Source organism: Maylandia zebra, linkage group LG13 (assembly GCF_041146795.1).
Source record: "Maylandia zebra isolate NMK-2024a linkage group LG13, Mzebra_GT3a, whole genome shotgun sequence".
Taxonomy (NCBI): domain Eukaryota; kingdom Metazoa; phylum Chordata; class Actinopteri; order Cichliformes; family Cichlidae; genus Maylandia; species Maylandia zebra.
In genome coordinates, this window is record NC_135179.1 from 31,417,152 (window position 1) to 31,430,167 (window position 13,016).

Sequence of the window (13,016 nt, forward strand, 5' to 3'; positions counted from 1 at the left end):
TACAACAGTGTTATCACAGGTGGAGCGCCACACAACATAGGTAACATGACACTGACAACGTCACACTCAACAGTGATCTTTTCTCCTCTGAGTCAGTGGTGAAAGTAATACCCACAGAGTCTCACAAGCATACTTGTTCATATCAACGTCAGAAATGTCTCCTAGATCAACTATTCACTGTAGCTCAATTACCTTTAGCAACACAAAGGCCACTATTGTGTCACTTCACCAAAAAGGCGCCCTTTTTTATGAATGAAAGACTGTTTGTGGGGGGAGGGGTTGTTAAGACAACAAGTCTGCACGCACTTCAATAAAAGGCAAGAAAGTCATCAAATCATCGTGTCACACGGAATTCTTTAAGAAGAAGTCAAGTCTACCTTTGAGCACCCCTTAATGCCTCAAGCTGAATCATAGTGGTAGAGTCTGAGTGGATAAAAAAGTTGCTCTGAGAAGGATGTACAAAAAGAGTGCTGTGGAACATAAATCACAGGGAGTTTCTGAGCCCTTTGCTGCATGTCATCACCCACTCTCTCTCCCTGCTTTCCTGTCTACTCTCCACTATCAAACTGCCTAACAAAGGCTCAAAAAATAATCTTAAATGCTTGAATGTCATCGGAACTATTGCCTTTACGATGAATTTACAGAAAACTAAATGTTGTAAGTGGTAACCTACCAGGGTGAGATTTATCCCTGCACACTTTACATGTTTAAAAAACAAAACAACTTAAAAAAGGGAAAATGTTTTTGATTTGTGTCACAATGATTATTTCCTTGTCCCTGGTTTGCTGACTTGGCCAAAAATCATCCCATGATAGTAAAAGGGAGGGTGGCACCACGACTAAAACGACTATCGCAGTTATTTGTCAAGATTATTCATTGAGTTTAGTGATAATAATGTTTGTCTTAGAGTCATGCTTTCACTTTTTCACAGGTCTGTGTCCCTAAGAGGAAAATTTGAAAAAGTTGTAATTGTCTGAGTTGATATTAAACAAGTCACAGCACCGTGGCCTTCATGATTAGATGTAGTGCAGTTTGAGGTGAATTTTTAGGTGGTTGATTAAGTTAGTTGTGTGTCTTGTGGTGACAATAACTCTACAGCACTGTTATAGGATGTGATGATTAATTATATGATGGTGGTTATTTATGGTGGTCCAGGGAACAGCTGTGATTGGTACATGCAGACAGGTCATTTAGGGAGCGCTTGATTTGCTCTTGTTTTGTGTTCCACTGGCAGACCACCACTTTCAATATCATTTGATCGTCTTCATTAAATTGCATTAAACTAAAATCGTGATCAAGATTAAAATTGAAATAATTGTGCATCCCTAGTACTGGGTAAGGGATTGAGGCTGGTTGTTGGTGGTGATGACGTTGACCTCACACCATTAAGTCATGAACATGAATAAAATCTCTTCCACAAACACAGGCGGTCTTGCCTGATTTAAACAAAGCTCAGTCGCACTGATCTGGGTGTGGAAGAGGTTTTTGTCCCTAAGAGTGATTCATTCAGCACCAGCATGCCAGTTAACTCCTCAAATACCATGGAATGTGGTTGGGATGGGCCACAGGAGGAAAAAAGTTTCTGCGGGTTTTACACCCGATAAATGTGGGAAAAGAGAAAGTACCGTCTGCTGACGGAAGTCCACAAATCAGTTTGAACAAAAAAAACTGAAACTGAGCAATCATTAATTACTTCCAAATGACTGAATGGAGAAGAATAGTAACTGGCTATCAACAGCGCTCAGCAGTAATTTACTTCCATACTTGCAGCATATACTGCATTCCTTAGACTTTCATAAGATAAGAGAGATAAGATAAAACTTTATTAATCCCTCGGGTGGGTTCCTCTGGGAAATTCGGTTTCCAAAAGCACAGCACCGACAAAAGTTACAGAGTTACAGAATATCACACACACACACACACACACACACACACACACACACACACACACACACACACACACACACACACACACACACACACACACACACACACACACACACACACACACACACACACTATACGAAGGGGATAAATAGAATAAATAGGAATAAAAATACAAATACAAGTGAATTGCACATTTCAAGTATTTTTATTTTTATTCCTAATCATAGAATACATAGCTCTATAAGCTTCCAAAGTAGCTCTATAAGCTACTTTGGAAATAAACAACCAACTATCACTGAGAGTTACACTGAACACAGATGTTACACAAACATTATTCTCAAAATGGCTTCAACATTTAAAGTTTATATGTAGCCAATTACGTCATATTTATTTGTCTCTGCAGTTTGAGTTCCCCAGCTTGACCATTAACACACACTACATATAAATAAGTGAACAAACCTGCACCAAGCTTAGCAACTTCCTCAAGATCAGAAAAAGTTCTGGCTGAAGCGATGGCCTCTGGGAGTTTCAGAGTAAACGGCAACACATCCCTGAGAAAGAGAGAAAGGGATCAATGAAAGTTAGAACACGGAGGAAAAGCGGTTTGATTTAAAAAGCTACTCTCAAACTTGTGTTAGTCACCGTGTTGAAAAAGCTGTGGCTCAGCTTTGTGTGCGATGGTGGCTAAGGTGTGGGTTCAACCACAGAACTGTGGAGGATAAAATGTGCATGCTGCTGTGCTACCTCTGGGACTTTACCAAAACATTTCAAAGATTTTAGTTTCGGTCATGCAAGCTTGCGTGAACAACAGTGAACCTAATTTTATGATAGTGATGTCACAGTGAAGCCTGGACACACTGGGGCAGTGGAGGATATACATTTTGATCCCCTGTTGAATTCCTCATTTTAACAACTTACAAAGAAATAGGCAGTCTATAAAAATTAATTAATTAATTAATTAATGTGCGTTCTAGTGAGGAAATAAGTATTTGATCCCCCCTGAGAATTTGTCCAGTACACTATCCAACAGATAGTTGTGTGGCAGCTACCAAAGGACTAACTGTTATCAAACCACCGTTCACAGTTCCACATGACAACAGAATTGACCGCTAATAATTTTTGAACCCAAAGGTCATTTCCAAAGAGCTTCCAAACATGGCAGATTTCAAAAAGGATGAAATGAGAACATTGGAAAAGGGAAGGGCCAAAAGGAAGCCTAAAAAATATCTACTGCAGAAGAAGAGGATCTGAAAATTATATCCTTTGGAGGAAAAAAACATAAAATCCCCCAAAAGACCTGACCCAGGTCAAGATACATCTGACTCTTCCATTGATCTACTGTTCATCATAGTCTCATCAGAAATCGACTTGAGGCTGTCAGAAAGCTATTCTTAATCCGCTCCTTTGCTCTGGTGCAATTACTCAAGAACTGGACAGAAAATCAGTGGCAACAGGTCTTATAGAGTGTGGAATCCAAATTTGAATTATGGTTCACATTCAAAAGTCTGAAATTTGGGTATTATCGGTTATATATCAAATTCTGAGGATTCTGAACAAAAAGATTACGTAAATTTGTTCATGGGACTGAATGAACATGATTTTGTCTGAGAAACAAACATTATGCAAATAATCCAGTAATAATGAAGCAATTCCAGACACCAGGAGTGTTTTCGGACTTCAATGTCCAGGATGTCTTGTGAGGAATGCTTCAGCAGAACATTTGTTGTGCGACCCCCGTGCAGAGCAGGCAATAGATAGGTCAATACATATCTGAACAATCAACAGTGCATAAGCATTTTACCCATATTATGAACTGCTAGCAGATTGTGAATACAGGCTGTGGAACTTTTGAGCTTCCTCGTCAGATGCAGAGTTAGGAGCTCAGTGTTTCAAGGCGGGCTCAGACTGCAGCTGCTGCTTCTCCATATCAAAAGAAGCCAGCAGAGGTGGTTTGGGAGTCTGACAAAGATGCCACCTAGATGAGGTGTTTCAGACATATCCAGCCACAAGGAGACCACGGGGAAGCCAGAGGACAAACTGGAGCGATTGTGTGTTTTGGTTGACTCGGGACTGTAACTGGGTCAGTAGTTCTTCTTTCTTGAGTTTTGTGATGATGGTTTTTAAATAACAGAAACAGAAGCAGTAGATATGTGCTTTAAAGCTAACAGCTGAAATATGAATGTCTAACAGTTTGCAATAATGATGGTATGGTGACTTTACCTGCTGATGCAGCAGAAGGCCATGAGGCGGAAAAGGTCCGCAAAGCTCAGTCCTGATCCCTCTAGAGAGAAAGCTGTAGGAAAACAGAAGCACATGATCAGTCCATCAGAGGGCAAAAAGCATTAGAAAAAGACAGCTCAGTCTTTTTAAAACGGTTTGCAGCAACAAAGGCCAATGAGGCAAAGCAAAACATTCACATGTTTTAAGTCAGTGCATGCAAAGTGTGGTTCAATTCTGCTTTATAGTCCCTTAATTCAAAGGAATCCCCACAAGGTTACAAACTATATACAAACAACAGCAACGAGAATGACAGTGTGTGAGCACTTTTCCTCGACTTACTGACTCATTAGTTTGTAAAAGAACACCATGCTGGAAAACAAAGAAGGAAATCCTTAGCACGCATGTTGTTGGTAATACACGAATCAAGAAGGCTGTTTGCTCACAACTTGGCACACAGTCAAAGCTCCGGGCACTGAACTAAACATGACCAAGATCTTCGAATGGTGAACGCGTTAAACTCTGAGTAGAATGCAGTAAGACAAAGACATCATATACAGTCTCTGGAAAGAAGGAAAGTGGGTTAAAACCAAACCTGCCGACATGTACACGTCTCTTTTTTCTGGGACTTCAAATCTTCCTTCAGTCATTTCACTTTTACTTGTTGAAATATTGACTTTAACACATGAAAAGAGCCCTTATTATTACCTGTCATTACAGCAATGACAGCAGGCCTGGTAGCACATTCCCACACCACTCATCACAGGATACCTGCCCAAATACCTTTATCAAAGTCCATTAATCCCAATTCTCTGTTAAAGAGCACGGGTTTAAACAGGCCACAGAACAGACTCGTTACAGAGCAAATGATTCATATGGAAGAATTCCCTCCCAGGTAGAACGCTCCTGTTAATGTTTTAAACTGTTATTGCAACACCTGCAGCTTTGCTTGCCAAATGTTTATCACAGCTCAATCAAGGGCCAGCTCTTCATGCAGTGGACAATGTGGCTAGTGTGAGCTTAGAGTCACACCAGATGGAAAATACCACTAACGGTTACTTAAAAAAAAAAAAAAACAGTTCCAGACAGCAGTGCAGGGGTAAAGTGGAAAAACTCCATAACAGCGCAAGTTTTGGAGGTATGCAACTGCTGCTCAGGGGGTGAATCCAGCCCTCTTTCTGTTTGCATTTCTGTTTGTCCTCCAGATTATTGCAGAATGTCTCGATGCATGTCAGCTTAAGAAAAGTCACTTTAGAGGAACAGGAAAGTGGTCTTTAAACATCAGGTGTTAAAAAAACAGTAACTCATTATTACTGCTGCAAATCACTGAGATCACAGAGAGTATTACAGTCGATGGAAATGCTCAGTAGAAGACGTTCTGTCTCACTGTGCTCATTGTTTTCTCTGCAGGTGCAAAGAGAAACATCACTGTCTCTTTAGTTTAGCAGGGCTGAGATTCACACTCAGCACATTCTGTTGCCGGGTAAGCATTTGGAAATTCCAGTTCAGTGCAGACAGAAACTGATGGCAACAGACAGGTACAAGAAGTAGACTGTATGCATTCTGGAAGTCTGGGAAATCCCACTTTTTATGTGGCTGAAAATGCAACACTAACACACTTATTCAGAGTGACAGGGAAGGAAGAAGTGAGCACAGAAATAAAGCGAAACAAACAATATATGAAAGCCTGTGACATATTTTGAAGACATAAGTATTAGGGTTTTACTACAGGCTTGTCTGCTATTTGCCGAGCTCATCTCTGATGACGGCCCTGCTGTGAGTGCTGTGGTCCTGCGTGGGAACTTGGCAGCTGGAAGGTGCTCTTGTGTTCATCTTCGACCTGAGTCTCTGTGGTTTATAGTGTCGTTTAGGCCTGGGATTCTTTTTTTCAATTTTAGATTTAGGCCTTCAGCCTTCAGCAATGCTGATACTGCCTGTTTACTCAAATAGCTGGTTATGAGACAGGTGTGAGTCATGAGGAATGTTGTCACCAAAAACATCTAAACAAGTTGTAGATGAGCTGCTCCTTGGCAATAAACTCAACACACTTAACACACTGTTTGCTGCTACAACTACACATGTTTCTTTTCCAAATATTTATTTATAAGTGACTTATGTATGTATGTATGTATGTATGTATGTATGTATGTATGTATGTATGTATGTATATATATGTATATATTGTACTATTCTTAGTTAGCGTATTGTCTGTCTTGTCTTAATGTTGGTTTAAAATGGAGCACTGTAACAAAAAATAATTTCCCCCAGGGATCAATAAAGTATTCTGATTCTGATTCTGATTTCTGTTCAGTAATGGACAGTAAATGACCTTTTCAGAGTCCTCAAAATAATTAAACCATTCTATTCAAAGAGTTCTGGTACTGCCTAAAAGTATCCAGTAGAGGAATTACCCCTGTAAATTCTTTGTTCCTCTCCTTGCATCATTCCACTATTAACAGCTCTGCCTGTTGCTGCTGGTGACTGACAGCTTTGTGTATCTCAGTGGCTAAAAATAGCAGAGAAAAACAAACACTTACTGTACTGGCTCTCCTTTACGGGGAAATCTTTGACAGGAACGCTCGAGTCTTTATCCATGCGTAGAGATATGACTTTTTTCTGCAGGCTGGCTGATTTCCTCACCACAAATGTCTATGGGTAAGGAAAGAGAACACATCCAGTTAATGTTTGCACAAAAACTGGGTCATTCTTCATGTTCTGCTGACTCAGCTGTGCTTTGTAGAGAGCTGGAAATACTGTAAGGAATGTCCTAACATCCAGACGCTTCCTATATTTACAAAACGTATACACAACAATGGACGTGTAGTGCTGTATATTTACTGTTATCAGAGGCTAAAAATATCCTATCCTATTTTAAAAAACACAGATTTGGATGGAATCTTGCAGAGAGGTGGGGTATCGGCAATATCATTTCATTTTGGTCCCAATTATCCAAAATATTTTCTTTAAAAACAGACAAACACCGACCATGGCAGAGATACTTTTACTGTTTTTTTAAAACGTTTTTTGCAAAATGAGTTCTTTAAGACTCAAAAAAGTGACTCCCATCATGTTGTTGAGTGAGTGATCTTGTTGTAATGCATATAAGCTGACTGCGGTCAAACAATACACTACTACAATTGTGACTGGTTTTATTGAGGAAAAGAAAAAGTTTGCCGTGTTAGTTGTGATTTCATGCCTCTGTTGTATTAAACATTAACTATTAATCCAAAGTGAGAGCCTCCAGGTAAGTTAGCAGTGTTGGAAAGAAGGAAGCCGCAGTGGCAGCTGTTGCCTCACCCCAGCTTGCTCGTTCTGCAGTATGTGCATGGCTTCCTCGTGGCTAAGGCCCAGCTGTAGCCACACAGTATGGGTATGCACCAGTCTGTCCAGGACGCTGACGCGTCGGTGAAGCGAGTCGTAGCCAGAGTCTCTGGCACCGGCCAGCCCTCCACCAATGCCAGCACAAGGTGAGGCCTGCAGGAAGAGGCCTCCCACTTCTTCCCCCAGTCTGGAAAAACAAACACATAAAATCAAGCATCAGTGGCCGGCTACACAAACCACAAAAAAACACGCAGAATTTTTATTTTAACGTGTAACATTTGAACATATTTCAGAATTGAAGGCATGTTCAGAGACATTCTCACATGGTTCTATATCAAAGGGCGATCGTGGCTCAAAGAGTTGGCAGTTCGTCTTGTAATCGGAAGGTTACCGGTTCGAGCCCCGACTCGGACAGTCTTGGTCGTTGTGTCCTTGGGCAAGACACATCACCTACTGGTGATGGCCAGAGGGGCCGATGGCGCGATATGGCAGCGCCGCTTCTGTCAGTCTGCAGGGCAGCTGTGGCTACAACTGCAGCTGCCTCCAACAGTGTGTGAATGAATAGTGGAATTGTAAAGCGTTTTGAGGGTCTCGAAAAGCGCTATATAAATGCAATCCATCATTATTATTATTATATCCACAACAAAACTGGTATTTATTAAAAATAGTTTTTTATTGACATAGTTAAAAAGTAGTAAAATGTTGTAGATGAGCTGCTCCTTGGCAATAAACTCAAATAAAGAACGATACAAAGGTGGACTGATTAGATCGAACGCGCCCACGCAGACAAAAATCCCCAAAGTGTGGCTAAAATGACGCCTCGACTTCCTTTTTCACAGTTCCCTTTAATGAAATTTACTAGAAACTTTCTAGCAGTAAAAGTAAACCTAAGAAAACAAAACAAAAAACTTATTTTTACTCAATGATCATCTCTCATATGGACTATTGTTTGACGTCCTGGTCACTTGCTTGTCCAACAACACTTAAAACTATTGAAAACATTTATAAAAGAAGTTTAAAACTACTCGACAAAAAACCGACTTCCCACCACCACTGTCATGTGTTAAAAAAACATAAATTACTGAACTTCAATAACTTAGTGAAACTTAAAAGAGTGAGTTTAATATATAAAGTCTTACACTCTCTTGCTCCACCACCACTAAAGCAGTTTGTTAGGCATAAAGAAAGCTCAGACAGGACCACTCGAGCTACAATCCGAGGAGACGTGTTTATACCCCACAGACGGACAGCATTTGGGCAGAACGTCCTCTCTGTCCAGGGTGGCCATCTGTGGAACAGTCTTCCTCAACCCATTAGAGAATGCTCGACATTCAATTTGTTTAAGGCAAAGGTTAAAAACTGGTTATGGACAAATCAAGTGTGTGATCATGTATGAGTTGTATAGTTTTAATGTTTTATTTGGGAACAGAATGGTGTGTATGTGTAAGTTTGGTGATGGAGTTTTTATTATGAATGAATGATGAATTTTTATGAATTATTATGTCTATTTTTATGCTTAAGGACAACAGATGGAAATTAGCCCTTGGCTATAATCTGGTATGTTTACATTCATGTAATTTTTTTTTTACATTTATGTTCATTAACATGCACTGTCCTAAATAAATAAATAAATAGAAAAAAGAAATTAGGAAGGGGGGGCAAATACTTTACAGCACTGTAGACTTTATGCTCAGAAAGCTGATGCAACCGTTTCCAACTCATCAAGAGAAAGCCTTTATTTCTAAACTCTTGTTGTGAAGCATCAGTAGGCTATCCAGTGTTGTGATGGTTCCCTCCCTGTAGGAACATTTATGGTTTGAGTCTTTGTTGGTTTCCTCCTGCAGTCCAAAGACATGCATGCTAGGTTAACTGGTATTTTAGCTGTGAATGTAAGGTTTAAACTGTAGAGGAGAAACAAGTTGTGGAAGAATACTTGGGCTTGTAAGCTAAAGCACTCAGTGCCACCCAGCCTTTAGTTTGCTTGCACAACATTCAAGACATCTTTTAACTTTGTATTTCTGAAAACAGTCAACAGAAGCTCACATATTTACTTATGTTATTTATTAATGCAGTAAAGCCCCCTACTGAGATTACACACAGTTCTTCCAGCTCTCACTATATGCTAAGATGCCCACGCACACTTTTAATGCTCAAAGTGTTCATAGTGTTTAAAAAAAGGCTATGAGTAATTCAGTAAATTTAGTTTCAATTATTCCAACACAGACAGTGTGCCTCGCAGGGCCTATCAACCTCCTTCTCGGTTCCTCAATAACTAACCGGTACTTTCTGAATTCTACAGAAACCGTCTCTCAGAGGAATTAATCACTGAAGTCCACACTGGACCTTCCAGCTAAGGTATGAAACTTTACACTAGATCCACAGGTGAGTGCTGCATGTTCACAAGCAAATCAGGTGTTTGTTCAGAGACGTTTTTTTCAGAGTTGAGAGACGAGTGAGAAACACGCACTGCAAAGCAGCTCCTGTTTGTCAAGCTGACTCCTGACATTGCTCAGTGGCATCTTTGTGCTGATATCACCACATTTCACACATCAAGACCTAAAGGTTTGCTAGGAGCGCTCTCTGCTGGCAGCCATGGAGAAATACACCAGAAGAAATCTAAAGATATACAAGCACAAGCAGACACACAATTTAGGAACTGTCTTTAATACAGACACAGCATGAGCTCACCCCACAAGTGTTTCTGTCTTCTGATCTCCTCCCACAGGCTCCGTGTTTTTCCCCATCACCTTCTTCAGAGTGCCGATCTCCCAGGCAAATGAGTCGATGAGCTGCACAGACACAGAGACAAAGACTCGATGATCAAAGTGCTTCTGCTGCGTTTCCTGTGGTGCAAACTCTTTGTGAGGATCAATCCGACCTTTGGCTCTTGGGAGTGAGGACATCCTGACTTTCAAAGGATGTTTTAGAACTGGGAAAGAACTTTATGGTTCAGCTTAGAGTCAGCTTTAGTTTATGTTTATTTTATTAGGATGTGTTTAAGAAGCGAAGGATGGCATTCGTCCATGCAAATCCTCTTCAGGAGAAGTAGAAGTACGTGTTTGTGGTTGCAAGACAGTCTACTCCCATTTAACCACTTCCCATTAACTAACCAAAGTTGCTACAGAGGAAACAATTTGTGTCTGTGTTCATGTTGGAACATCTTCATGTCCATACAGGTTCCACAGAGATCTGTATTGTTCACCATTCAAATCTTCTTAACCACAACACAGTATCAATATAACGTGGTTTGAATCGTAGTAACTTGAAAACAAACACATTTTGCATGTTGTCTGAATGGCCACATTGTAATTATTTGATGCTTATGCATGTGATGTTTGATTTAAACCAGCAGTTTAGTCCTCAACATTGCCCAACTGTTTAACTAAAAGTATAAGTATTTTATTTTGCTGGGCTCCACTTTGGCAACAAGTGAAGTGTAAAACGCCCAGTCTGGTTGCTGAAAAGAGATTTAACCCAGAGCAAGAGAGAACAAGCAAGAATCCAACTTCCATCTAGTCGAGTTAGAAGTTATGTGGATGCCTGATCACAAACATTTCACAACCAAAAAGGTCGATCAAATGTACTAAAAAAAGACCCACACATCAGCTTTTTAAATGCCAGTTGCGACAGCACTCATGTGATCACACACATACATATTTGATTTTTCTGTATTTCCTGTCAGCTGTTTTTCCACTTCTAGACAAATCGTACTGAGAAAGAAAATGTACAGACACACAAGAGCAGAGAGCCACATTCTTTTGACCAACTATCTTGTTTTCATAATAGCTATGAGCTAGCTCACTGATTTAACACACTGCATCTTGAATCGTTAAACATGAACTGTATTAGCTATCAAACCATAAAATACGCATAAAATATGTGAATAAGACTTTAAATTGTGTCTGTGCTGAACTTTCTTTTGTTTCTTTGTTGCGCAACTGACTTTATTCTGCAGGTTAACTATGGCCTCAGTAACAGCTAATTATAACTTATTGCACATTTTTAAAGCCACTGGCTCTAAAGCAAGAACAATGCCTCGTTAATTTTAGGAAAAAATAAACCATTTTAACAAACTAAAGGCTTTTATGAATATTTTTAATCCATAAAAGATTTCTATATACGATCATAAGCATCTTTTAGGGCTTCATGAGCACTGTATGCCCATCAAATAATGCTTTTTATAAGGCCTTGACAATAAGTATTAAGAACAGAAAGGAAACATTCAGATCAGACAGAAACTACCCTTAACGGGTAAACTGGCAGCAGACACTTAAGGCCAGGAACACATCCAATCAAAAGAGCCTATTTATAAAATTACAACACCCCCCCCCCCATTTGTCTTTCCATATAAATTGTTTGACAATTTATTAGATTTTGAAATGTGTCAAATGAGAATTTGACACAAATTCTACCTTCTTTTTTCTTTGTGTCAGTCTGGCCTTGACCCTCGTCAGAGTGTCACTGATGTCATTGGTTTCACTTCCCAGTCCAGCTTCTGTTGGGCAACCTCACATCAGCAGCTTCAGCAGGGTGAGGAAACCTTTAGTTCAGCCGTTTCAGAGGAAATCAAATATCTGACTCCTTCATTTTTTAAGGGGAACATTTAAGGTTCACAACCTCAACGTTTAGAAAGACAACACTTTCTCAATGAAGCCACAGATGTTCCCCTGCCCTCCCCCCCAATCAAAGTACCAATTTAATATCATTTATTATGGTAATAATAAGATGTAGTAGCTTTAAATCAGTTTGAAAAAATGACCATTTACAAATTATAAATGCTAAACAAAGAAATAAATTTCCTAAACCAGATGAATAAAATAAACAGCTGCTGCAGCGCCACAAGCAATAAAAGCAGCTTTAACTACCAAATTTAAGGGGGCAGAATGCATATTAAGAGAAAGCCAGGCCACACTGGCTCAGACAACAGCCTAGAATATTCTAGCACTTCTCTTTGAGCTACAGACATAAAAATGTAGACATTTCAACTGTATTTCAGCAGGATCACAATGGGTTTTTGAGTTTTGCTATAAATCATAACTGATTTGTCTCTCTATAATATGACTGGCATCAAAGTATAAGAAAAGCTTTTTGTCCTATGTTTTAGAATATATCAAAATATTATTGTATTAATATCCAACTAATGTTTGTAGGTAGATACAGTAGTGTGCAAAAGTCTTGAACCAGTTCTTATTTCTTTGAATGTATTTTCCATGGAAGCAGAATTTCTTGCAATAATTCAAACAAAGGTGCCAGCACCAGTGTCGTGTTTGCATATAACAAAGTTGTCAAGGAACCAGTTTTAAAATGTATCTTTAGGTAGTTTGTTATTAGCACCCTGTCTGCCTGTCTCGTTTCTGAAATTAGCTACACAGTGTGACAAACATGCACCAACAAGAGTATTACCAAAGAGCTATTAGCTAGAAAGTTGGTGTGAAGTGTGTCTTTAAAAGAAGAAACTGGATACGTGGAGAACAAAATCAGGATAAGAAAATACACAAAGACCTGACACCTGGCGAGATATTCATCTGGCCTTGGCGATCTTTTTTCAGTTTTGAGATCCAAATACTGGCAAACCTGATTTTACAGGATTT

At 39.6% G+C, this 13,016-nt stretch overlaps 1 protein-coding gene across 1 annotated transcript in view; it reads right to left on the reverse strand.

The window, feature by feature from the left end:
* rin2a (Ras and Rab interactor 2a) overlaps nucleotides 1-13,016 on the reverse strand; it is a 41,931-nt gene that overhangs the window by 16,670 nt on the left and 12,245 nt on the right. The window contains exons 3-7 of the mRNA XM_004554622.3: nucleotides 10,114-10,214; nucleotides 7,402-7,612; nucleotides 6,642-6,753; nucleotides 4,108-4,180; nucleotides 2,347-2,438 (exon numbers count right to left, since the gene is read on the reverse strand). Of these exons, the coding sequence (XP_004554679.1) occupies nucleotides 2,347-2,438; nucleotides 4,108-4,180; nucleotides 6,642-6,753; nucleotides 7,402-7,612; nucleotides 10,114-10,214 (589 nt within the window). The remainder of the gene's footprint in view (nucleotides 1-2,346; nucleotides 2,439-4,107; nucleotides 4,181-6,641; nucleotides 6,754-7,401; nucleotides 7,613-10,113; nucleotides 10,215-13,016) is intronic.